The sequence below is a fragment of the Micromys minutus genome (assembly GCF_963924665.1).
Source record: "Micromys minutus genome assembly, chromosome: 21".
Classification (NCBI taxonomy): domain Eukaryota; kingdom Metazoa; phylum Chordata; class Mammalia; order Rodentia; family Muridae; genus Micromys; species Micromys minutus.
In genome coordinates, this window is record NC_137956.1 from 13,065,722 (window position 1) to 13,092,925 (window position 27,204).

General features: G+C 38.7%; 1 protein-coding gene across 3 annotated transcripts in view; it reads right to left on the reverse strand.

The window, feature by feature from the left end:
- The window catches only part of COL12A1 (collagen type XII alpha 1 chain), a gene marked incomplete at its 5' end in the record, with an annotated part of 110,817 nt that overhangs the window by 56,304 nt on the left and 27,309 nt on the right, over positions 1-27,204 (reverse strand). For 2 of the 3 annotated variants that reach the window (XM_080934626.1, XM_080934625.1), the window contains 14 exons: positions 603-732; positions 2,084-2,220; positions 11,391-11,520; positions 11,828-11,970; positions 12,495-12,624; positions 13,106-13,245; positions 15,545-15,691; positions 16,419-16,583; positions 16,684-16,803; positions 16,885-17,034; positions 18,700-18,821; positions 19,724-19,916; positions 20,405-20,671; positions 22,156-22,428. In XM_080934626.1, the coding sequence (XP_080790752.1) occupies positions 603-732; positions 2,084-2,220; positions 11,391-11,520; positions 11,828-11,970; positions 12,495-12,624; positions 13,106-13,245; positions 15,545-15,691; positions 16,419-16,583; positions 16,684-16,803; positions 16,885-17,034; positions 18,700-18,821; positions 19,724-19,916; positions 20,405-20,671; positions 22,156-22,428 (2,247 nt within the window). The remainder of the gene's footprint in view (positions 1-602; positions 733-2,083; positions 2,221-11,390; positions 11,521-11,827; positions 11,971-12,494; positions 12,625-13,105; positions 13,246-15,544; positions 15,692-16,418; positions 16,584-16,683; positions 16,804-16,884; positions 17,035-18,699; positions 18,822-19,723; positions 19,917-20,404; positions 20,672-22,155; positions 22,429-27,204) is intronic. The other variant, XM_080934627.1, reaches the window with a different exon arrangement.

Sequence of the window (27,204 nt, forward strand, 5' to 3'; positions counted from 1 at the left end):
TGTCAGCTTTCATTTCAATCAATATTATGATCAAGTTGTTATAAATTGAGCACTTGATTAGATCACTATATGCTCTTGCACTGAGTTAAGTAATTGAATCACAGGAGTAGAAAAAATAAAATAAAATTCTCTGCCTTCACCAGGAAGGAACCAGGAGGATAGAGTAACTATGAAAGGAACAGCAGGCTGGATAGTTGAGTCAGACACTACAGAAATAGTAACATGGATATTGGAACAGAATGGAGCAAAGGAGTATACTGGCAGGTCAATCTGTGTGTCTGTGACATACTGCCCCTAAGGCCACCTCTCCTCTTCTGGGGTCTGACTGCATATTCTGAGTCCCACCCATCTGATCTTTCTTTCATGACCCTTGGAGCTTTCATTAACCTTTTATTTGGACAGCTAAATTGTGAACCACTGAAGGAAAAGATGCTTATATGTACCATTTATCCGGATAGCATTTTACAAAAAGAAAATAATCTACAGACCCTGGCGTCAGCCATGCTGCCTGAGGAGCATTGAAAACCAAATGTCTCAGTAAGTAGAGATTTGCAAGTATATTAAGTATTTCCAACATGTCCATAAAACGGGGCTCAACTCACGGGTTGTCTCATGAGCAATTGCTGGGGGCGACGTGCCCTCATCATACACTGCAGAAACGCTCACTGTGTACTGGGTTTGAGAGGAGAGGTCTTTGAGGGTCGTGCTGGTCCTTGATCTGTCCACCTCCACCTGTAGGAGAAAGAAATCAGTGGGGGCCTCTTAGAAAGGATCCTCTCTGTCCTCTCTTCTGCTGCTTCCTAGAGCTCTCAGCAGAAAAACACAAGAATCGTGACACCAAGAAAGCAGGAATTTCAGTTAGCATGAGAGTCCAGAAAATGGCCACAACTTAAATGTTTCCAAAGTAAGAAAAAAGATGTACGTTCTGGACCTATAATGATCTGATTTTCAGGCAAGTGGTGACTATCTGGCTTCAAGCAAATAAACCATTTTGTCTGCATCTTTTAATATCATTGTTTTATTACTTTCAGAAATGATCCTTTATACAAATCTCATTTGTTATACTTAAGATCTCTGTAAGACCCATTGACCATTAAATCCACTTGAAATGAAAACCCAAAATTTAACAGATGTGTACAGACATATAAGACAACTTTGGTTCAATACATAAATAACAAATATGTAAAAAGGGGTGAAAATTTGGTTTCAAAAATGCCTCTAGAATTCTGGCATTAAATTTTTCTTTAGAACACCCAATTTTTTTTTTTTACTTATTCACTTTATATCCCACTCACTGCCCCCTCTCAGTCATCCCATCACACAGTTCTTCCCACTCTTCTCCTTTAAGCAGGTGGGGGTCCTCTTGGATATCCCCCCACACCCTGACACTAAAAGTCTCTGCAAGGCTTCCTCTCAAGTCTCTTACTCTCCCATTGAGGCCAGACATAAAAGAGCACCTAGAAGAACATATCCCATGTACAGGCAACAGCTTCAGGATACCCTGGAAGAGGACCCAATTTTTAAACCCGTCTTCCTAAAAAGCTTCTTCATTTTGCTTCCATTTTGAACTACATTGCAATATAAAAAGCTGTGTACCCCAACATCACCTCAAAAAGATTAGTCTGAAAGGCACAGTCCTCTAACAGTTTGTTTCTCCTTTCTCCCTGACCTGCCCAGCTGACCATCTTACCACAAGCTAACACATTCCCCCCCCCACACCTTTGTGTCTTCTCACCACCTTGTATTTTTAGAACATTTGGAATTTTTAGTCATTCATAGACTAGAGAGTACCATATAAGGCAACTAGATGAGAAGGAAATACCTCAGAGATTCTATAACTCTTTATCTACTGAGGGATGATTTTTTGAGATTAAAATCACACAGCAGAACGTTTCCAAACTAAATCTAACACAGTCCAATATATTACTGATTCTCAAAAAAATGTTTTGACTGCACAAGTTTTCTGCCTTCCATAAACAACGTGACAAATAATCAAAACACACTATCATCTACCCTAGATAAGGTTATTTTATTAAGCCTTACAGAAAAACTATTTACATATCCTTTCTCATCCCCAACCTACCTCTTTGAACTCCTCTTCTGGAGTTTTGTATCTGACTATGTATTTCCGGACTTTTCCAAGCACAGGTTCCCAGATAACATTCATGGTACTGTGGGTCACATCTCTGAGTTTTACGTCCTGAGGTCTGGGTAAGGGCACTAAAGAAGTACAAGACATTAGAACCAGATGTGAGTCACCACAGAACCTTCAGCATCTGCACGAGCTTTTCAGGAAGAAAACATAAAGGTATGTAGCTAAAAGGTATGATTTTCTTTTGATGTTTTTTTTTGTTTGTTTGTTTGTATTTTGTTTATTTGAGATAGGGATTCTCTGTGTGGCCCTGGCTGTCCTAGAACTCATTCTGTAGACCTGTCCTTTAACTCAGGGATTCGCTTGCCTATACCTCCCAAGTGCTGGGATTTATGCATGTGTCATCATATTTGATTCCGAAATAGAAATACCATTTATTTCCAGACAGCGTTGCTTTTTTCTATAGAAGCCCTTTTAGAGATAGGATATGTACTTTTATTACACAGCTGACTTCTTGTTTACATAATAATCTACCAGTCTAGTTAAACTACTTGCTAGTCAGCCATAAATGATGTCTCTAGACATTTATGTCTTCAGATATTTAAATAAGTTGATATTGAAAATGAAATCTATCTGATATCAAAAGTTATCAGAACTTGACAGTAAGACCCTATTCCTGAAGATACTACATACCTGAGACTTAGAACATGAAGAAATAAAGCTGGTACTAGAAACCGCATCCCAGTAGTTAGCATTCATGGTGGTATAAAGAGTTACATCAGAGGGAGAAAGTAATCATCATTCTTACATAATTGTGAACCCTGAAAGCCACAATAATGAATGGCCTGGCAACATGTGCTTACTTATAAAATAGTGACACAAATGTCATGGGAGTAACCACCCTCTTTCTGATTTGATCTAAGTCCTGCTACACAAGATGAAATTGTATAATTATCATGATGATTACCAAAGCCAACAACTTATGACTGCACATAATAAGCCATAAATGAGAACTTACTACTATTACTCTGATAAATAAATATAAAATTAAGTCAACTCCTGGTAACATCAATTTACTCATAAATTAATGCATCTCTGAGCCATCACCGGAGAAGCTTCTTATGCAGTAGATGGTGATTAACATAGACACTTATAACTGTTCAAGGTGTAAAAAGAAGATAACAATGGTTCACCCTAATTATGACATCTATATAACAACTCAGAGCTCAGAAATAGGAGACAAAAATATTTTAAGAGCTAAACATGGTAAACAACTACGAGGTCACAGTATTCTCCAAAGTCAACAAAATAGTGACATATATGAACTCACAAGATTTGTGACAACATGTATAAAACCTGTGCAAGTTCAAGCCAGACAAAACCCAGCCTGGAGATTGAAGGTAGGCATGAAGTTCCATCCATGCTGAATAGCCATTAGCAATGGATACCATCTGATAGAAAGTGTGAATCAGTTTTTTAAGTGTGTGGGCTCTTAAGGGGAGAAAAATCAAGTAACATATACAGGTAGACCTATCAGAATTACATCAAACTTTTCAAGAGAGATTCTAAAAGACAGAAGATCCTGGGCAGATATCATCCAGATCCTAAGAGAACACAAATGCCAACCCAGAATATTATACCCAGCAAAACTCTCAATCATCATAGATGTAGAAACTAACATATTCCATGACAAAACCAAATTTAAATAATTTAAATTAAATAATTGAATAATTTAAATGACAAAAACCAAATTTAAATAATATTTTTCTACTAATCCAGCTCTACAGAGGATACTGGAATGAAATCTCCAAGAAAACATAAAAAATAAAACATTTCACAACAAACCCAAAAGAACAGAATCATATACACACAATACCACATCCAGCAACAAAAACAACAAGAACTAACAATCATCTGTTTTTTTATCTCTCAATATTAATGGACTCAATTTTCCAATTTAAAAAAAAAAAAAGAAAAACAGTCTAACAGATCCATAAACAGGATCCAGCATTTAGCTGCATACAAGAAGCACACCTCAGTGACAAAGATAGACACTACTTCAGAGTAAAAGGTTAAAAAAAAGTTTTCCATGCAAATAGTCCCAAGTAACAAGCTGGAGTTGCCACTCTAATATCCAGTAAAATAGACTTTCAACCAAAAGCTATTAAAGAAGATAGAGAAAGACACTTCATATTCATCAAAGGAAACATCCACCAAGAGAGAGTCTTGATTATGAACATCTATGCCTCAAATGCAAGGGCACCCATATTTGTAAAAGAAACTTTACTAAGCCTCAAAACACACATTGAACCTCATACAATAATAGTGGGAGATTTCAACACCCCACTCTCACCAATAGACAAGTCATTGAAACAGAAACTAAAAAAAAAAAAAAAAAACGTAGTGAAATAAACAAGTTATGAACAAATGGACTTAACAGAGAATATACCTTCTTTTCAGGACCTCATGATACCTTCTCCAAAATTGAGCACATAATCAGACATAAAATAAGTGTCAATAGATACAAAAAGATTGGAATAATCCCATGCATGTAAAAAGTAAAAAGTCAAAGAAATCACTATTTGCAGATAACATAATAGTATTACATAAGCAGCCCCCAAAATTCCACCAGAGAATTATTACAGCCGATAAACAACTTCAGAAGAGTGGCAAGATATAAAATTAACTCAAATAAATCAATAGCCTTTTTTTATACAAAGGATAAACAGGCTGAGAAGAAATTTGGGAAACAACAATAATCTATCAGATGATCACAGACTGAGGCTATATTTCAATAACAAAAAAAAAAAAACAAGAAAACCCACATATTTATGGAAACTGACCAACATTCTATGATAACTTGGTCAGAGAAGAAATAAAGAAAGAAATAGAATTCAGTGAAAATGAAGAAGACACGTCATACCCAAATTTATGGGACTCAATGAGAGCAGCACTAAGAGGAAAATTCATAGCACTAAGGGCCTTCATAAAGAAATTGGAGAGAACCCAAACAAGCAACTTAACAACACATCTGAAAGCACTAGATCAAAAAGAAGCAAAGGAGAATAGACAGCAGAAAATAGTCGAACTAGGGGCTGAAATCAACCTGTTAGAGAGAGAGAGAGAGAGAGAGAGAGAGAGAGAGAGAGAGAGAGAGAGAGAGAGAGAGAGAGAGAGAGAATGATATAAAGAATCAACAAAACCAAGAGCTGTTTTGAGGGTCTTTAAGAAAATCAACAAGATAGATAAACGCTTAGCCAAAATGACTAGAGAGCATAAAGACAATATCAAAATTATCAAATATCAGAAAAGAAAAGGAAGACATAACAAAAGAAATTGAGGAAATTCACAAACTCATCAGAACCTACTACAAAACATGTACTCTACAACACTGGAAAATCCAGGGGGAAAATGGATGATTTTCTAGACAGATACCATGTACCAAAGTTAAATCAAGATTAGGTAAACTGTCTAAATAGTTCCATAACCACTAAGGAAATAGAAATAGTCATCAAAATGCTCCCAACCAAAAAAAAAAAAAGCCCAGATGTCTTTAGTGTAGAATTCTACCAGACCTTCAATGAACTAATACCAACAGTCCTCAAACTGTTCCACAATCTTAAACCAGAAGGCCAGAAGAAACGCTAGTTAATTCATTCTATTAAGCCACAATTACTCTGATACCTAAACCACACAAAGACCCCACAAAGAAAGAGAACTTGAGACCAATCTTGCTTATGAATATCAGTGCAAAAATACTGAATAAAATTCTTGCAAACCAAATCCAAGAATAGATCAAAACCATCATTCACCATAATCAAGTAGGTGTCATCCTAGGAATGCAGGGATGGGTCAATATATAAAAACCTATCAACATAATACACTATATGAACAAACTCAAGCTAAAAATCACATGATCATCTCATTATATGCCCAAAAATTATTCCACAAAATACAACACCCCTTCATGTTATAAGTCCTGAAGAGATCAGGAATTTCAGGCACATACCTAAAGACAACAAAAGCAATATACAGTAAAGCAACAGGCAATATCAACTTAAATGGACAGAAACTTGAAGCAATCAAAATCAGGGACCAGACAAGGTTGTCCATACTCTCCCTGTGTATTCAACATAGTACTCAAAGTTCTAGCTAAAGCAATTAGACAACAAAAGGAGATCAGGTGAGGGGATACTAACTAAAAAGTAAAAAGTCAAAGAAATCACTATTTGCAGATAATATAATAGTATTACATAAGCAGCCCCCAAAATTCCACCAGAGAATTATTACAGCCGATAAACAACTTCAGAAGAGTGGCAAGATATAAAATTAACTCAAATAAATCAATAGCCCTTTTTTATACAAATGATAAACAGGCTGAGAAGAAATTTGGGAAACAAGACCCTTCACAATACACAGAAATAATAGGTATAACTCTTACCAAGCAAGTGAAAGTTCTATACAATAATAACTTTAAATCCTTTAAAAAAGAAATCACAAAAGACCTTAGAAGATGGAAATATCTCCCATGCTTATGGATTGGTAGAATTCCCATAGTAAACATGGCCATCTTACCAAAGGCAATCTACAGATTCAATGCAATCCCCATCAAAATTCCAGCACAATTCTTCACAGACATGGAAATATATGGGAGGAATTTAAGACAATTCTCAAATTCATATGGAAAAGTAAAATACCCAGGTTAGCGAAAACAGTTCTCAGCAATAACAGAACTTCTGGGGAAATCACTATCACTGACCTCCAGCATTAGTACAATAGTGATTTTTAAAAAACACACACACATGGTATTGGTACAGAAACAGACAGGTTGATCAGTGAAATAGAATTAAAGACTCAGAAATAAACCCATATACCTAAAAATATATAGTAGAAAATAGAAAGCATCTTCGGTCAGTGGTGTTGGTCTAACTGGTGACCTGAATTTGGAAGAATGAAAATAGATCCATATTTATCACCTTGCCCAAATCCAAGTAGATCAAGGACCTCAACATAATACCAGTTCCACTGAATTGAAGAGAAGAGAAAGTGAGAAAGAGCCTGGAACTCATCGGCAGTGGAAGAAACTTCCTGAACAGAACACCAATGGCTCAGGCTCTAATATCAAAAATGTTGATAAATGGGACCTCATGAAACTATAAAGTTTCTGTACACAAATGATACCTTCAATAGGATAAATTGGTAACCTACAGATTGGAAAAAAATTTTCACTAACTGTACATCCAAAAAGGGGCTAATATCTAAAATATATTAAAAGTTCAAGAAGTTAACCTCCAAAAAACTAAATAACCCAATTAAAAATGGGGTACAGAACTAAACAGAGAATCCACAACAGAAGAATCTCTTGTCTGAGAAGCACTTAAAGAAATGTTCAAAGATCTTAGTCATTAGAAAAATGCAAATCAAAATTACCCTGAGATTCCACCTCATACCAATCAGAATGGATAAGATAAAAACCTCAAGTGATAGCACATGCTGGCAAAGATGTGGAGAAAGAATCCAATCCCCTTGCACATTGTTAGAGCTTGGAGTTGAGGTCACACACTGGCCGATGAACTCACAAGTGTAGGTAGTGTGCTAAACGAGTGGCAAGGTTTTCACTAACACCCCACGCTGGTCCAGTGAGTGGGGTTTGATAGTAACCTTTGCTACACAAATTGATGTGTGAACTATGGGCCTGTGTATTCTAAGTAAATGTTTGTTAGTGTTGGGAGGGGTTATTTTGTGAGTATATATCCAGTGAGTTCCTGTACCTGGGGTAGTGAGCTGCGGGTGTGGAATCTAAGATTTGGTACCAAGAGGGATCTAGTTGGTGAGGTGAGAGTTGGCTTTGTGTTTAATGACTGTCCTTATTGCAGATTTTATTAAGTTTATCTAAATAAATAAATAAAAATAATTAAAAAAAGAAGCCAATCCCCATCAAATCCCTCCTCCAGTGCTGGTGGGATTGAAAAGTGGTACAACCACTCTGGAAATCAATCTGGAGTTTCCTCAGAAAAACTGGAAATAGTTCTACCTGAAGACCCAGCTATACCACTCTTAGGCATATACTCAAAAGACACTCCACCATACCACGAGGACATGTGCTCCACCATGTTCATAGCAGCCTTATTGTGATAGCCAGAAGATGTAGACATCCCATATGTCCCTCAACCAAAGAATAAATACAGAAAATATGGTTCAGTTATACAATGGAATACTATTCAGCTATTTGAAAAGTAGGACATCATAAATTTTGCAGTCAAATAGATGGAACTAGAAAATATTATCCTGAGTGAATAACTCAGTCCCAAAAGGACATGCATAATATGTACTCACTGATAAGTGATATTAGCCAAAATGTGTAGAATACCTAGGATGTAAACTACAGACAATAAGAAGTGTAACAAACAGAAAGACCCAGGTGAGGAGGCATCAATCCCACTTAGAAAGGGAAGGAAATAGTCACAGGAAGCAGAAAGAGGAAGGGGTCTCCGTGGGGGAGGTGAACGGGAGGGGAAAGGGGGAACAGGATCAGATATGGGGTAGGGGGAAAGAGAAAAGCCCAGGGGGACAGGAGAATAAATGGAAATGAGCAACCTTGTGGGGGAGTGGAAGGTAGGGGTACACTCTAGAAAGACCTGGGAGGTAGACAACTCTCAGAAGTCATTGGAGGTGACCTTGGCCAAAATGTCCAACACTGGAGAAAGAGAACTCAGAGTCCACCTCCAGCAGATAGACAGGGCCTCCAACTGGAAGGAACAGGTTCATTAACACACAGTCAAAATTTCTAACCCAGAATTGTTCATGTCTAAAAGAATTGCAGGAACAAAAATGGAGAAGAGACTGAGGGAAAGGTGGTCCAATAACAAACCCATCTTGGGATTCTTTTCATTGAAGGTGGGGGTGGGCACTGAAGCCTGACACTATTACTGATTCTATGATGTGCTTACAACCAGGAGCCTGGCATGACTGTCCTCTGAGAGAACCTACACCTACAAGCAGCGGACAGAGGCAGATACTTACATTCAATCACTGGACCAAGGTCAGGAACCCCCAAGGTTGAATTAGGAAAAGGGTTGAAGAAGATGAAAGGGAGAGTAACCCCATAGGAAGACCAGCAGATTCAACTAACCCAGACTCCAGGGAGCTCCCAGAGACTGAGCTACCAACCAGGAGTATATAGGGGCTGGACCTAGGTCCCTGGCACATATATAGCAAAGGTCTTCCTGGTCTGGCTGTAGTGGGAGATGAGCTTAGTTTTAATCAAGAGACTTGAGGCCCCAGGGAAAGGGTGATCCTGGGAGAAGTACTGTCTCAGAGGCAAAGGGGAGGACTGGGATGAGGAAATGTGGGAAGGGGACCAAAGGAGGCCAATAACTACAGTGCAAATAAATAAAATAAATAACTTTTTAAAAGGGAGAAGATAATAGGCAAGAGACATTTTTCTTTGGGGGAGGGGTTATTTGCTTGCTTGCTTGCTTGTTTGTTTGTTTGTCTGTCTGTTTGTTTGTTTGAGACAGGGTCTTTCTACATAGCCCCAGCAGTCCTGAAACTCATTATGTAGACCAGGCTAGTCTTTAACCCCACAGAAATATGCCTGAGTCTGCTTCCTGAGTGCTGGGATTAAAATTGTGCAACATCATCCTTGGATCTATTTTTTTTTTTTCTTGCTATAATAGATGTACCTCCTTCTAGCTACTCACCGGACCATTTCCCTTCATTTCAACTTTACAGGTCTGTCTTCTTGAAGCCCTGTTTCTAAAATGTTTCCTCTTTCTTTTCATTGCTTTTGTTTCTTTGCATCTACATGTTTCCTTCTTCTTTCCATTCTCAGATGGTCCCTTATTCCATTTGTCTGTCATCTCACTGTGAATCTTGGGTCCTCTATCCCAGCCACCTCCGAGCATGTGTTTCCAATCTGAACCAAATCGCCCCTCTCATGTATCACTTCCCAAATCCACAAAGCCACAAGCTCTGGTTAGGCTCTAACACATAAAAATGATAAATCTTTACATGTTGTCAATAAATTTATACTGATGGACTCTTTCTTTTCTCTACCACATGACGCTTATGTTTCCTCAACATCCTTTTCACCCTTGAAGTTCCTTCTTCAGTTTCCTTAGGAAAACAGGCCAAGGAGCACTAAATTTAAGCCATACATCTGTCACAGAAATTTCTACTTCTCCAAGCAGAAAATAAAGTACACTTCTTAAAGAAGGGAGCTTTTTAAACTGTCAGAAAAAAAACAAATCTCACTGCCCAAGACATGGAATAATACACAGAACTGTAGTATTGTAGATCAAGAAAACACCCCAACACACTGGTTGGCATCATGCAGTGGCATATCCTCAACACCGAGCGTGAGGAGTCAGACATAATGCATGTGCATCGGGTTGTAGGATTGAGAAGACTGATGAACTAACAGACTTGAACTGAGCATTTATAAGTGCCAGTTTTCACTTCAACAATGTCCGACTTAACCCTAAATATCCTTCTCCAAATCGTAGTCACACAATAGTCCTTCTCTAATTTATCTTATATAGTGTACTTCATGGATTAAAACAAGCACTACTAGGCTGAAGAAAGGGGTCAGCAGTTAAAAGCACTAAGTACTCCTCAGGAGGACCCCAGTTCAAATCCCAGCATCTACATGACAGCTCAAAACTATCCACTTCCAGGGGATCCTTGGCACCAGACATAAACATGGTGCACATATATATATGCATTCAAGAAAATACCTATACACATAAAATAAAATAAGTCGATCTTTTAAAAAATATACATTATTTCATGTCTATACCTTGATTAACATGTTGCCAAGAGCAATTCAAAAATTCCACTGATTATAAGATATGTCTGAATATATAATTCATTAAACATGAAAAAATAAATATATCTATAAAATATAGATAGATGGTAGGTAGATAGATAGATAGATAGATAGATAGATAGATAGATAGATAGATAGACAGACAGAAAGAAGTTACATAATAGATAGGTAGGTAGGTAGGTAGGTAGATTGATTGATCAGTCATAACATGATATTCAAAACAGTTCTACTTAGAAAGAGAAAGAAGGAGAATAGTAATGAGAAAACAGGGAAGTGCAAGGACAAATTATTCCATATATTCATAAATGTATGGAATTCCAAAATAATGCCCATTTTTTCATACACTGACTAAAAGTTAACAATTATAATTATGCACTAATTGTCAAGATATCCCTAACATCCATGCAGAAGTGTTCCAACAAGTGTTCAGTTTACAGCAATGAGAAACAGAAGAAAACAACATCTTACGTGTGACTTCCCGAGCTTTGGCAGGTTCACTAGTGAGGTCATGCAGGACAGCCTGAACGGTGACCTCATACTCTGTGTTAGGAAGGAGGCTGGTCAGCTGCACATCATTCACTGTGGGCCCCACACGCATCTACACATGGAAACCCCAGAGGGAAATGAGACATCCGAGTCAAATGCTTCCACTCAATAAACAATACAGTAGAAGACACTTTGTGACCACTAGATTAGAACAAGTTTTTACATTCAAATATAAGAACTGGAGTCTTTTTTTTTCCTTTGTGTCTATTTTTTTAATGTGTTGCAGATCACAAACCTCATTTCTACTCTTTGGGGGGTTCTAACATTATAAGTTGATTCATAAATACTGCAGTGTAATATGACTATAAACCTATAAAGTCCGAGAAAAGCCAGGTGATGAAGAAACAGGCATCTCTCACCTCTTTGGGCTTTGTTGAGTCTGGAGATCTTGTAGGTTGGTGCGATACAATGTAGCCAGTAGCTCCTCCCACAGGCTGCCATTGCACATGCATAGTCGTGGGGCCAACATCATAAATATTCAGACTGACTACAGGGACTGGCACTATGAAAGTATAAAAGAGGACAACAGTTGAATCCCTATGAACAAATGTTTTCGATTTTATTGATATATATGCTAAATAGAGAATATGTTGCTTGAGAAATTAATAAGTTACCATAGCTCCTTCTACCCATAAAAACCCTTCAGTGTTCATTGCACTGAATTCTCCGGGATACACATTCCAACTACTAAATAGAGGAGAATGCTCAGAGTTAGATTACAAACGGCATTCCAATGAGGCCATATGAAAGCCAAAATAGATAAACTTGGTGAAACTTTAATCCCTTTTTCTGGAACATCACTAAGCTATTTTTATTCTTTGGTCCTATAAAAAACTTCAGACAGGAGTAACCAACACAATGTTTCATTTACTTCTTCTTTTAAAAAACAATATACTTAAGATGTAAGTTTCCCACAACAATGACTGGGACCCAGAAGATTTGCCACAGGCTGTGCCCTCCCCTGTTTGTCTTGGAAATGAAATTAATAGAGTTATTGTGCCTCTTGCTGCCTCTCGTCTGACTTACGGGTTTTCTCTGTGCCCTTCAGAGGCTCACTGTACTCATCTTCAACCACAGAATACACGTTCACCACATACTCAGTCTCGGGCTTCAGATCCTTCAGCACCGTGCTAGTTTCTAGTCGACTGACATAAAACTGGAAGGAAAAATAAAACAAATAATGCTCAACTCTGTTCATCCTGATAGACCTCTAAACAGCCACCTGCAGGAAGTTTAGAAGGTATCCCATGGGGCTTTGCCCTTCATTTTGAAAAATTACTAGATTACAGAGTGATCTCCGGTGACAATTTTCCCAGCTATGATATCCATATTTGTAAAAGTACTAAAATTGGCCATCTTCAGTAAGTTTCCCTTGTCAACACTGAATCTGGTCCAAACTTATTAATCAGTTGACTTGTTTGAAAACGTGTGCTGACGTTACAGACCATTAAGAAGATTTTTTAAAGCTAGTTCCCTTTAATGAGGTCCAAACAAAAGTGTCTGCCATGAGAGGAACAGGGAGTACCATTCTTTCTTCATCTCTTGTCTTTCACCCAATGGTTTTCTCTGGGCTCTAATGAGGATCACCTGCTCTCACTATAGGGAAGAAGTGCTTAAGGGTTGGGTCTCCTGCTCACCTCCTGGCGTTTCCCTCCAGAGACAGGGTAGTATTCCACCTTGTATCTGTCCACACTGTCAGAAGGGGGTGTCCAGCTCACTCTAAAAGAACGGTGAGTTCTCTCTGAAATAACTAAGTTAGATGGTGCTTCCAAGTCACCTGTGTGTGAAGATAAAAGATATACACCTTCATTTCTGTAGCAAAGTTGTGAAGGAGGAAGTTAGCTTGAAACAGTGCTGGTCTATACAGGATCTTTCCCAGCCTCCACCATGGGAGGTGGAGGATGAATCTCTACAGAGGTCCATTGCTGATTGGCAGCTCTGAACAAATGGCCAAAGTCTCAGTTTAGTCTCAGAAAAGTCAAACTAGTGTTTGTCCATATTTAAACATGATTTCCTGTTCTTTATGAAGCCACTATTAAAATATCACCTAGACCCAGAACCTCTGAGCCATCTCTGATACCCTGTTCTCTCTCAACCCCTTCTACATAATTAGTAGAAGGTACCTAAATTCAGACAAATCCATTTTGCCATGGTCTGAGATTAGACCAAATTCCCTACCCCATTACTGTGTTTACATTCTATAAACACTAGTGGGTCGTATCTGTTGAGTTTCTTCCTTCTTATGTGTAAGAGAAGAATGAAAACAGTCAAATGTTAATATTTTTAAATATGGCTATAGACATTTTTAAAGAGCCTGTGTCTGTGCTTTCTGTGGGAAGTTATGGGTGAAATAACTAATGTGTCACAGTAACTAGAAAATAGAAAATTAATGTAATAAATGCATTAAGACCAATAGCAAGAAGTTGCAAACAATGATTTAAGGAGAGAGGGGTTGCTCTTCTGAGACCATGAACATGACAAATCACTTCCACAAAAATTCCTTCGGGTTTCTTTGTAAGCCCAAATTGAATGAGTATGTCTGCTCTTAGCACTTGGGTTGAAGTCAAGCTTGCAAAATTATCAAGTTGTTTTATGGTCCGGGAAACTTGAATGATTGCAACTATTACATAGTTGATTAAAAAGAATAAAGAAAAAGACAGATAAAAGATGTTTTCATCCCCACTCAAAGTTCACTCCAACTGAATAAAAAAAAAAAAGACAATTCTCTCAGTTCACCCAAAGCCAGAAGCCTACAAATTCTAGCTGCCCAGCTGGTCTGTTTCACCAGGAAAAAGGTCAGTCTGTTGTTCAAAATTAAAAAAAAAAGAATTTCTGAAAAAGTCTGAAGACAGATGTACAAGAAGGAACATGAAACATGCAAGTGGATGTAACCAAGGACACGGACCTCTAGAAGCATTTGTGACACACCGTTAGAGTTCAGCCTGCGTCTCTGAAACCATTGTAAGCTAATGACAGACTGATTGCTTCTACACAATCCACGTGTTTAAGAGAAATGTCCTTATACTCTAAGAATCACGGATTTATCATTAATTCTGCAAAGCCCTTCGGAATTGGTGCTTCTGATATCTTGGCCAATGGTTTGCACAGATATTAACCATTCTGTGGCCTCCACTGTCACTACAAACACAGCTCGGACATTGTTTCTAAACCATAATCCCTTTCCATGGTTACAACATTCAACGCCCCACCACAGCACCTCTAACCATCTGACCCTAGCTAGGTAACTTCTCTAGGTCTATGTCTTCTCATGATTTCATATGGTCGAAGCTTGAAGACTGTAACTTCTTTTTATACATTCAAGAGTTATCAGTGCAGAGCATCAGATCTGACAATCTGCAGCTGAAGAGAGGAAAGCAGACATAAGATGGCTTTCCCAGTCCTGTGCATTAGGAAGCTGAGAAAAGTCATGAACTTGGAAGTCGTAGCCATCCCAGGAATACAGCACTAAAGCAAAGCTGCTCCACCCCCACCAGGTTTGTGCTAGAGAGTCTGTCAGCCCTCTTGCCATTTTCTTGCCTCTTCCCACTTTTGTTTGCATCAACTATGCTATATAAACTAAATTAAACCCTTAAGTAAGCTAAATGCCATTTCCAAACTGGATGCCACCCCTGCCTCCCTCCAAAGAAATCATTTTTAAAGGAACTAAAGCAGTGACCCTTAACTGGGAAGTTCCCCAAAGAAGACACGCAGGACCAGTAATGACAATTCTGCACACGTCTGGAACTATTTCTCCTCGTCTTATGAGGTGAAATTCTTTCTAACTTTCCCAGAACCAAAAATCAATTAATGGAGGGCAGTTTTACTATAACATCCTTTGATAAAAAGAACAAAATTTTCACATGGAACAAGAACCAAATTTGACAACTAATCTTCACAAAGCCTTCAACTGTTTGCCATGATGCGCTAGATGCAGATATGATAAAGTACAGTGCTATATTTAGTCACCACAACTCAGGGGATGCTCCCATATCCAAGAGGCAGAAAGAAGCCTCTAATGCCACTGAGCATCATGAGGAGGTCCCCACCCAGGCATGCTAGCATCTGACCAGGCTTACCAGGGCCCTTGACACTGTTACACAAGTTGATGGTGAGGTCATCCACAATCTTGGACAATGACTCAAAATCTGCCACATTGTATGCATGAGTGTCATCTGGGTCCGTGGCGATCATCTTTAACTCGACTTCATCAGCATTCTTAATACCTTGAAAAAAAGAGTTAAGTGCAAATTGAAAGCATCTTTCAGGGAAAAAAAAACAATGGAATGAAGCAAGTGCTCCGTCACTGTGCCTATATGCACATGAGTGCAGGTGTTCACAGAGGCCTTGGGATACCCTGGTGCTTGTGAGCCACCTGATGTAGGTGCTAGGAATGGAACTTATTTATTCTGCAAGAGCAGTACCATTCTTAACTGCTGAGCCATCTCTCTCTCTCTCTCTCTCTCTCTCTCTCTCTCTCTCTCTCTCTCTCTCTCTCTCTCTCCAGTAGTATTTTAAATATAAAAATTCCTTTATTGTAAGGAACTCACCAAAACATGACAGAGCTGTGTTTTCTCTAGGTATATGTAGTACCTTTCCTTAATTCCAGAACTTTTATAGGAAAAGAAATATCCCACTGTATAATTTTAATGCCATCAAGACAAAGCATGAATACCTTTTTTTTGGCTTCTGATTTCTCTAAGCTCTGATTCTTCTGAGACACCAGTAAGTCTTGTTCATTCCAAAAGAACTAGAGCTGGAAGTAGTATTTGCCCCTCCCCCATTTGTTAATTTATTTCAGTTCCTTTCTCACTAGACTTTTTTTGGAAGGGTCAAGAATTCAACCATCCATTAGTGTGAGTAAGCATGATAATCCAATAATATTTTTTAAATACAGAAAATGTCCCCAGTGCACCATCACCTCAGGGCATTACTACCTTCTCCAGTGCTTACCAATAGCAAACAGCTCCACGCCTTCATCCTTGAGCTTTTTGGATGGAGCCTCCACGTCATCTTGTGATTTTCCATCAGTAATGAGAACTCCAATTTTGCGAGCACGGGGCCTCATGCCAGCTTGAGTCTTGAAGCTCTGTTGGCGAATGAAATTCAAAGCCATGCCTAGTGGGATTTTTAAAAGACAGCCAGTCACATCATCTCTCAGTCACCTGCCTGACCAAAATAGTATGTGCCAAAAGCTCATCAAGGCATCCCAACTCACCTGTGAGGGTGTTTCCTCCTTTGTATGGTAAGTTCGCCACAGCCTGTAACAAACTCTTCTTGTCTCTGTGAGCATTTAACTGCCACTCTGTTCTGGGGTCTCCGCTGTACTGAGCAAGAGCTAAAATAACAGTGTGGATGTTATGAGATATAAAACATAGTGGGTGAATTGTCAAAGGTCTTCAGTATTGACAACACCTACCAATCTGTACTCTCTTGGGACCAATATCAAAGACTTCCACAATGCGAGAAATGAAGCTTCGCACAGTTCGAAAATTTGCGCGGCCGATGCTCCATGACCCATCCACCAGCAACACAATGTCCGCCTCAGCTCTGGTGAGACACTCCATCCCTGACGTGGCAACGGTAAGACAGGACAGTGAGAAGCACGCAGTTGGTAGGTTGTCCCCTGTGCCACCCATGTTGTCTATTCAACACTGCAGCTAGGTCTAATAATTTAAAGACACAACTATAATTTATTAACCTTAAATAACATTCATGTGAATCAATTTCTCCAAATATTTCAGTTGCAGATCTATGACTATATTTTCTGATCACAACCATAGAACCAGAGATTTTAGGTAAACAATGATGATTGGTTTGAAAGGCTCACCCAATAAATACCAAAAATAATAAATGAGAACGCATAACTATCTAACAAATATTAATAATTTGAATAAGATGCTGCATTCTCTTTCACTGTTTAAGACATCAGCAAATAAGTATAAGATGTGGACTGGTTAAATGTCTAAACTATAAGTGATTCCAATGAGCCAAAGGTATTCTGTATAAAAATTAAGCTACCAGGTAACCATTAAATGTGATGAAGGATTGAACACACAATTTGTAAAATCAGACCTTTGTGAAGTAAAGACACATTTTAAAACCTTGAAACACTGTTATATTATTTCATTATTAACTGATCGACTTTTTTACCTACTGTAGATAAAACTTAGGTAAATTCAGACAGCAAAGTTTGCACATTTAAAGAATTGAGAAAGAAAGAAGACAATTTGGAAAAAGATGCAGAGAAACACACAAATCACAAGCTGTTGAGACAAGGAACACAAACAGATACAAAGCTAAGGTTCTTTGGGAAGAGAAAATAATCCCAATATCGTCAGTGACAAGCTACAAAATAAAAATATAAGCCAGTTAATATCATCATAAGAGAAACAATAAGACAATGCAAAATATCAAAATTTGACACCTTTTTTAAATCCACCTATAAGTGTAAATGCTCTTTTTTTATCGAAGCTTACATCCTAGCTATGAGCTTTCCCATTTATCGCAATGTTGTCAGACCATATTTACATCACTTTTTAAATAAATAAAAATTAAGTAATGCTCATCACACTACCAATTACTTAGGTGCCATCTGTGTTGGCGTTTCTCACAATGGAAGGCAGCCATGAACTGTTCTAGGACCCACATCTCTATGGCCTTCTCTGGTTATGCTAAGACCTACTAGTTGTAATAAGTGATTTTTTTTTTAAACAGTTTAGAAGCAAACTCTTCCTCCTACTCTCACTTTTAATTCTACTAAATGCGGGCTTGCCTACATCAAAGCTGTAATTATGGCAAGGAACAAGCCATCCAAAAGGCTGGGTCACAATTCTGCTTCTAAGGCATGCATCCCCAGTTCTTTATTGTATAAAGCCTACTTTCTCAATCCAAGTAAGCTATCAAAGTATAAAATATATAATGATTTTGCAAAGGGGAAATTGTATCACTAAAAATAAAAACTAGAAAATTGCACTTAATAAAAACTCATTTTTAAGTAAAATAGCCAATAAAAACTCATTTTTAAATAATCAAGTATTTAATCAATGCAAAATTGAAAATGAAATGCCAAACAATGGCTCAACTGGACATTTGAAGCAATTTCTACAAACATAAAAGAGTTTGTCAATTGTTTAAACTGTACTGAAAGCTATAGCTGTCACTGTTTAAGAGCCTCACACTTCACTTGCACAATAGCTTCATTTTCCCATGGAAATGTAACTCAGTTTCTTACCAGAAGATAGAAATGGTGTCACAGTTGTGTCAGACAGGGTTGTCATTTCTTGCCCAACAAGTGGTAAACTTTCTCCTCCATCAAACATGCCAAAAACATTGACTCTATAGGTGGTGCCTGCCCTGAAATAGTAATATGAGGATGGTTTTGGACCAAGGAGCAGTTTTCATCTTGTTGAGGATACTAATCTTCACTAACAACTTTTCAGCCATAGGAACATAAAATGTTCAGAATTGTGAAAGAAAGACAGTTACTATCACATTCCAGCTTGCTAGCCGCCCAACATTCCGGGGAGCTCTGGGGATTTACAGCATTGTCTGAGGACTTGTGGGAAGCAGCCTTTCCCCCATGCCTCTCAGTGCTGGGAAGAATGAGCCGCCTTGCTTGGGCTGCTTCTGAGATGCATGCACTGGGATGATGGAAATGTCTGTGTCTGCACAATGACCTGAGACAATGGGCACTGGGCAATGTCAAACAGTAACCTCCCAAAGCTCATCCTACCTACTCAAGTGATAACGACAACCAACATTATATGGGTTCCAGCATTATTGAATGAACTCTTGAGCAAACAAACTTTCCAAGAGGAATGTACAGTAACCCACGGGTATCACTGGATGAATGTGGAGCGCTGTTCAAATTCACACTGCCTAGTTTTCCAAGTCGCTGTCTAAAACTAGACCTCTGATCAACCCAAAGCTGTTCTGCCAGTTGGCAACAGGCACAGACTCTGGCCTTTGAGCTCCAGTATGCTTCACTGCAGGGACATCCACCCTGGGGGTTGGGGAAGGGGATGTCTCGGAATGAGTCACTTGGCCACACATTCTCACATGACTGTAATTTCAATGACACTATGTGATACGGACATATCAAAATCCAGGCATTCTTAATTATCTAAACAATACAAGCTGTGTGTCACGCTTAATTCTTGGCTGGTTTCTGCAAATGAGTGAGGTAGTTCTTTGTATAAAACCTACTAAGGTACATGAATGATTCAGTCTTTAGCACAAATACAGTTCATTCCTACCTAAGCTCCTCCAAGACAACTGTGTTGTCATATGGTCCGAGGACCAACTCCCCAAGTCTTCTGTCGTCACCTGTAGGGTGGAAGGTGACTTTGTAACCCTTCACTTGCCCAGGGGCAGGCTCCCAAGTCACTCGGAAACTTGACATGGTTGGGTCAGAAGTTTTGAGGTTTCTTGGCGATTTAAATCGAGAAGCTGTAAAAACAAAAGTTTTTTGAAACAATATTAGCAGTAAGATCGGCTCAGATGTTTTGTGTTAACCCACACAAAAATATGTATGTAAAAGAGGGTCAAGTCTAAAAGCCCGAAATGTCAGGCTCAATAAAAGCCCTGAGAAACTGAGTTCTGCAGGAGCAACATACACAACTCTCAGAATTCCATTGGGGTTTGCATTGATATACTAGCAGTAAGATCATTTCACCAGGAACTAGACTTGCAAAGCAAATAGTATACTACTTAAACACCCCCATCTAATAAATAATTTATTACAAATGTAAGTATTTGTATATACATATATATAGTGCTAGAGCTTAAATCCAAGGACCCATTCCTGTTGGGTAAATACGCTATAACTCAGACACAACCCCCAGCCCCAGAAAATGTTTAAAAATAGATACAAAAGCTTTTGAAGTGACCATACTTTGTCCCTCAAAGGTGTCATGAGTGTTGTTATCATTGTATACCTGTTGTTCCTGATCCTTGCCTAAGCTTTCCTTCTCCTGTCTTATACATTGGGAGAACTGTGATGTCATACGTGGTCTGGGGTTGAAGTCTCTTCAGCACTGTTGAAGTGACCGTGGGTGGCACCTTAGCCACCATCTGTCTCCCACCCCCTTGAGGGCGGTACACGACACGGTAGTTGGTGACTTTCCCTGGTGCCGCTTTCCAAGTGACTCTCATCGTGTGCTCTGTCTCTTCATCCACTTTTAAGATTTTGGAATCTTGAGATACTGTGAAATAAAAACAATGATGATGAGGATGAGGATGATGATGATGATGTATAGCACATTACACTCGACCTTAGCCAAAAGGCTGAGAAGCAATTAATGCATAGCTTGTTAAAAGAAAACATTTTTGTCTGCCTTCCTTCATGTGTTTAATCCCAGCAGTCAGGAGGCAGAGGCTAGCAGCTACCTATGAATTTGAAATGAGTGTGAGCTAACACAGTAAAGCCTAGCCAGCCAGGGTTTTATAGTAAGATAATAAAAAAATAAAAGTGATCCTCTTGCTCTCTGCCCTTACCCCTCCTCTTTTCCTTCCCTTGCCTCCTCTCTCTCCACATGCTCAGGGCCGGCCTGTACTCCTCTATTCCTCTCTTTCTCTCTATGCCTCTATTACCCTCTTAACTCCCCCATGACTTGAATAAACTCTATTTCATAATAAAAAAAAGTGATCAAGAAGCACAGATATGCACTAGATAGATAGATAGATAGATAGATAGATAGATAGATAGACAGACAGACAGACAGACAGACAGACAGACAGACAGATAGATAGATAGATAGATAGATATGGATAGAAATCTAGAGAGAGATATAGTGACATGTAGATTAGAAAGATGATAGATAGATAGATAGATAGATAGATAGATAGATAGATAGATGATAGATAGATTGTAGAGAAATAGAGAGATCACATAGCTTTCTCCATTATCCACACCCCCAATAAAGAAGTATACTTCTTGAAATTACTGAGCAATTGCTGTCACTAAAGAAAAATAGAAAGGAGAACTAAGAAATCTTGATGCCTCCTTCCCCACTCACGAGATGATAAAGACAGTTCATAATTATTCACAAGGAAAAAAGGTAATAAAACCCAAATCAATCCAAGCCACAGAAAATTAAATTGGCTTCTGCATTAATCTTAGCAAAGATGGCAGGAAATCGGTAACCAGTCTATGATGACACTTATGTGAATAGCATAAACTTAGCCTCGCATCTTTATCTGACATCTTTACGTGGATAGGCACCATGTGCTATGCTCTCCTTATGCTGTCATTTCCTTTGATCCTTGTGGCACTGTTAGAGTAGAAATGTATCATCTGTGTTCCACAGATTAGGAAATTGACTCTTGGAGGCAAACAAAGACACTTAACCAAGATGATTCAACCAGAAACACTCCTAAATTCTGATCATCCATGTGGGAGCTGTATTTTCACTAGTTGAGTATCCTAGCTCGCTGATACTTTGATCAGAAAAATAGAATAGACAGATACATGTGGCTGGAAAGAGTTCAAAGTTTTCCAAATGTGATACTATTTTTCAAATCCAAACCTAATTTGAACTTAAGCCACCCTCCTTAAACATCATTAAAGTTCAGTGCTTATTACCAAGTGAAGAAAAAAAACCTCAGTGGTCAAACTCCATGTCACTTGAGCTGACTAGTCATTAGGTAGCATCAACATGCATCCCAACACACCTGGAGTGTTACCTACATTCAGTTGTGGCATCTCCAGTCACTGGCTCTCCTTCTCCGCTGCTGTATGTTGCAAAAACGGAAATTTTGTACTTGGTCTCTGGCTGCAAGTTCTCTATCATAGTATGAATTGCATCTCCAGGAAGAGTTTTCTCTCCAGCCTCAATATCATCATAAAGCGACTTCCATGAGACCCTGTACCCTCGAACCATTCCTGGAGCAGATGTCCAATAGGCCCCAATGGATGTGTCCGTGATGTCTTTGGTAACTAGATTTTGAGGTGAACCTCGTTCTGGAATAGAGATTAAAAGAGTAGCATTTTTTTAAATGTCAATTTAAAAATTAAGTATTCATCCTGAAAGACATCCTAACATACTTGACTCAAAGTTAACCTATCTAAAATTAATCATTCTTTTTGAGCTTTGGGGGCTGCTTTTAATCAATGGAACAAATTGATGGAAGAAAACTCCACAGTGCAGAATTTCTAACTATCAACCTTGCTGTGTATCTGTCTATCTATACTGCAGTGTCCTCTAGCCCAAGGCTGGCGTCCTAATTTGAAGAAATGCATGTTTTAAAATTCTTTCCAAAGGGAAGAATATGTCTAAATGTCAATATTGTATCACATTTCAATGTGCTTTAGGACATAGCCCACTGTTCACAAAGGTCTCCATGTCTTTCTTACCAGGTTTTTTCCTTTCCTTTCTGAGACTATTAGTTTTAAAAGTCTCAATTTTGTTACATGAATTATAGTTAATACAGTTGTACACCACTTGCAAACCTAAACTCCCACAAATGCTTTCTGAAGAGACTTTCTTGTGATTTCAGTTCAAAAGCATACAAATACAAACTTTCAGCATAGTTTAACACCGATGAAACTAAAAATCACAAGTACTCTGGAAAACTCAAAATCATCAAAATAGAGCACACCACTTATTCTATCTAATCAAAACTGTCTACTACTATATGTGTGTTTGTGTGTGTTATACATATTCTATTATGTATATACTAATTAGTGTTATACATACTAATATATATAGTATTAAACAAAAATATAGAAACCTGAACTTAATAACAGGCACAGATGATTTCTAATAAAACTCTCCCTTTCCATATTTTAAATGTAATATAAATATACTGGTCACCTTCTATTAGCTGCTTTCAGTAGAGTTTATGCCGCATTGTGGTGCAAGTATGAAACTATCTGCCTCCTCAGCGTACATTGATGCAAACGATAGTGTACATACTAGACTTCTGAAAGCTGTTATCCTCCCAACTCAGAGTGAAATTAACATTTAGAATGACTTACAAACAATTAAGCATGAGCCAAAAGTAAAGATAATGAATGACAACAACAAGGCCGGTACGCATGCTCCCCATACGTGAGAAAGATGGATAGAGAGACTGGAATAGACGATAGAGGGAAAGATGGGTAGAGAGACTGGAATAGACGATAGAGGGAAAGATGGGTAGAGAGGCTGGAATAGATGATAGAGGGAAAAATGGGTAGAGAGACTGGAATAGCTGATAGAGGGAAAGGTGGATAGAGAGGCTGGAATAGACAATAGAGAGAAAGATGGGTAGAGAGGTTGGAATAGACGATAGAGGGAAAGATGGGTAGAGAGACTGGAATAGCCAATAAAGGGAAAGGTGGATAGAGAGACTGGAATAGCTGATAGAGGGAAAGGTGGGTAGAGAGACTGGAATAGATGATAGAGGGAAAGGTGGATAGAGAGGCTGGAATAGACGATAGAGGGAAAGGTGGATAGAGAGGCTGGAATAGACGATAGAGGGAAAGATGGGTAGAGAGTCTGGAATAGACGATAGAGGGAAAGATGGGTAGAGAGACTGGAATAGACAATAGAGGGAAAGATGGGTAGAGAGGCTGGAATAGACTATAGAGAGAAAGATGGGTAGAAAGGCTGGAATGCACACCAGACCCCAATGGAAAATTCTATTCCATTACAAATAACTCTCAGAGCAGACAGGACTTCTCATCTCTAGAAGGAAATTAGCCGCATATTTCGGTGAAACCAAAAACACCTATTTTCGAGAACATGGCAACTTTTTCCCCCTCAGCTAAAAAAGCCCTTTATAGGAGAACTTGCTGTTTGCTTGGGAATAACCCTACATTTTCTTTACATGTAGAATATGAAAGTGCATCTTCAAGTCACTAACTTCTTGGCTTGGTTTGGTTGTTCATTCTTTTCTACTTGTTTTGGTGACTGATTCCCCACAACTCTGTTAAGTTTCAAGTTTGCAATACACTTTTCCTTTGCTTACTATAGATCGTTTTTCCACATGTGCCTTTGCTTCTGAGTCTCTTAGCCTGCAGGCAGAAGGGCTTCTGGAAAATGAACTTACTTGATAGCCACTTTGTATTAAAATAGGCTAGTTAATGCATTAATGATATTCTCCAAACATACGAAAATAGCGTAAAATATGGGAAATTTCTTCCAAATTAACACCACAGTACTCATCAACTTCTACTTTTCCTAAGGGCTATGCTTTTTAGTCTATTTTTCTCCCCCACTTTCTACAGCACTGAACTTGTAGCATTGTTTGTTTCCATGACAACAAGGCGTCAATCTCCCAAACACAAGCAAATGATTTCACTCTGAGAAAAATAACAGGAAGAGAATTGTGGTTGAGGCAAAAATATATTCACAGAGATGTTTCTGTGCTTAAAGCAAAAAAGATTCCAGATCACTAGATATGTCTTCCCATGGGCTTAACCAACCATTTAACACTCAAAAGACCAGTAAAGCTAGAACAAAAATGCTAGCAAGATCACAGTAAAGACTCTTTCAAATGTATTGATGACACAAAATTAATTTATAAAAATTTCTTTAAGATACAAATAAAATAGCAGCTAAACAGTGTTTGAGTTCCCATTATAAACAATGACTGAAATGTCCTCAGAGAAGATTTTAAGTCTCAAGGAATGTGCCATTAAGTCAAAATTTCTAACTCAGGTGTATGAATATCATCTGCAGACACACATTCCACAGTCAAGACAAAGTTCAGACCCCGAAGAGAAAAATGCCAGGATTCAGAAGCCAGGACTGAAAAGACAAGTGTTTCAAACTGGTTTCTTCTATCAGACAGAATAAGAGTACCACTCAATGTTGAGTTTTTTTCTGTTTTCAGACATACCGACTGCTGCTTGGTCTACAAAGGAGGAGGCCATGTAGTCTAATGAAATACAAGATACTTTGCAACACATGGATTTTTGAGGAAAAGATAATTCCATGATGAGGAAGTTTTATCAGACCTACAACCTAAAAAGTTTTGTTTGTTTTCTTTTTTTTTTTATTTTAAATGAACTCTTGGGTTGGTCAATTATCAGGTTACCAAAAATTGAAGAAACTACATAGGAAAATGTCATAAAACAGGCAGGATACAGGCTGGTATGTGGCTAGTGTTGAAGTTAAGTGTGCAACCAGCTGAGTGTGTCACCAGCAAGCTATGTCACTTCCTAGTACCTTGGCAATAAAACATCTAGATTGGCCATGATCCAGTACATTGAAATTCTTTGAGAGGCAAAACTCATTCCTGCTCAAGTCAGAAGACATGAGACTGTCTAAATACTAACAGTTCCTAAAAACTTTTTAAATCTGTCCTGTGACTCATCCCTCCATGGCTCTTTACTCTTCTGTGTCTCCCTCCACACACACCTGCCTCTCCTTCTCTTCCCCTCTCCATCCTCCCTAGATTCTTTCTGCTGCTGTTGCTGCTACCGAGCTGTTTGTTCAGAAGATACGCGTGGCCACAGTGGCAGTGAACCTTCACTCCAGCTTTTGTCTAGAATACCAGCTCCTGGAAAATGAGGAATTTGGAATTGTCAAAACTGGTCAAATCGTGGGTCAGGATGAGGATGCCTGAGACCACGTGGTGGTCCCTCTATTGTAAATCATCATGCATATCAAATCAAAGTACCTTCAAGACTGACCCTTGCGGAAATGGAAAATTGGTTTAGCTTCTCACCCCACCCTTTCCATCTCTGAAAATGTAATTTGGGGTTCTTCCCTCCCTTCTCTCTGCCTATCCTGTCCCATAGAAAAAAAAAAATGGCTCTCAACTTGTTTGCTTTTAAATACTAGTGACACTCTTACTTTAGTCGAAGCTTGTTTGATATACTTCTACTTTCTGCCTCAAAAAAAGTTCCAGTTACCAGACAATAGAATCTACTGCATTTGTTTCACATGGATCTCCCTAGTTCCGACAGTTCTCTTCCTTTGGTTCCATCTCAGCAGTGTGCCTTGACTTTCTTCCTGGTGCTAGTGTAAATACCAAGAATGGGAGTCTGTTTCTTTCATAGGTGTAAAGGTGTAAGACCCAATCAGAGTCTGAAATCTTGGTATTCAGTCAAAGGGCTGAGAATAAGCGGCTTGTGAGTAGTTGGTCCTAAACAGAGCATACTAACATCCAAGGTTTAGTGGACATTGCAGGAGAGAGGTGGAAAAAATGCAAGCAGGGAAGATGGGGGGGGGGCTGTGGAATGCCATCTTTTGAACATGACATGGCCATTGCAGTCATGAACTAGTCCATGAGGCCCCACCTTTAGCTAAGGAGCCATTGGTTGTTATTGACAACTGTAGGAGGCAGATTCATGTTTCTTAGGTATTGGCAGATTGTCTGCTATCAGGCCAATAGTCCCCTGCCCAGGTGCACTTGAGTAATAGTAATTGGACTCCAGGGAGTTATATTTTTAATGAAAACATCAAGGTAAGAGGATGATGTGTTCGTTTCGGGAAGCAGAATATCCAGGGTCAGTGGGAGGAGTGTTAAGGATAGATTAATTAAGATACATTGTATATATCTATGAAATTGTTTAATAAAATAAGTTAAGAATATTCTTAAAAATAATACTGATGTCCTCCATTTCTATTCTGACTATAAACCATGTCTTTGTGTGCGTATGTGTATGTGTGTGCTCACACACGCGTGTGCATGCATGCATATGTATTAAAATAGATTTTTTTTTCTCATGTCTGCCTTCATAGTCTCACTGCTGATGCTGTGGAACTTAGCAGGCAGGTGTATTTCTCATGATCTGAACATCCAC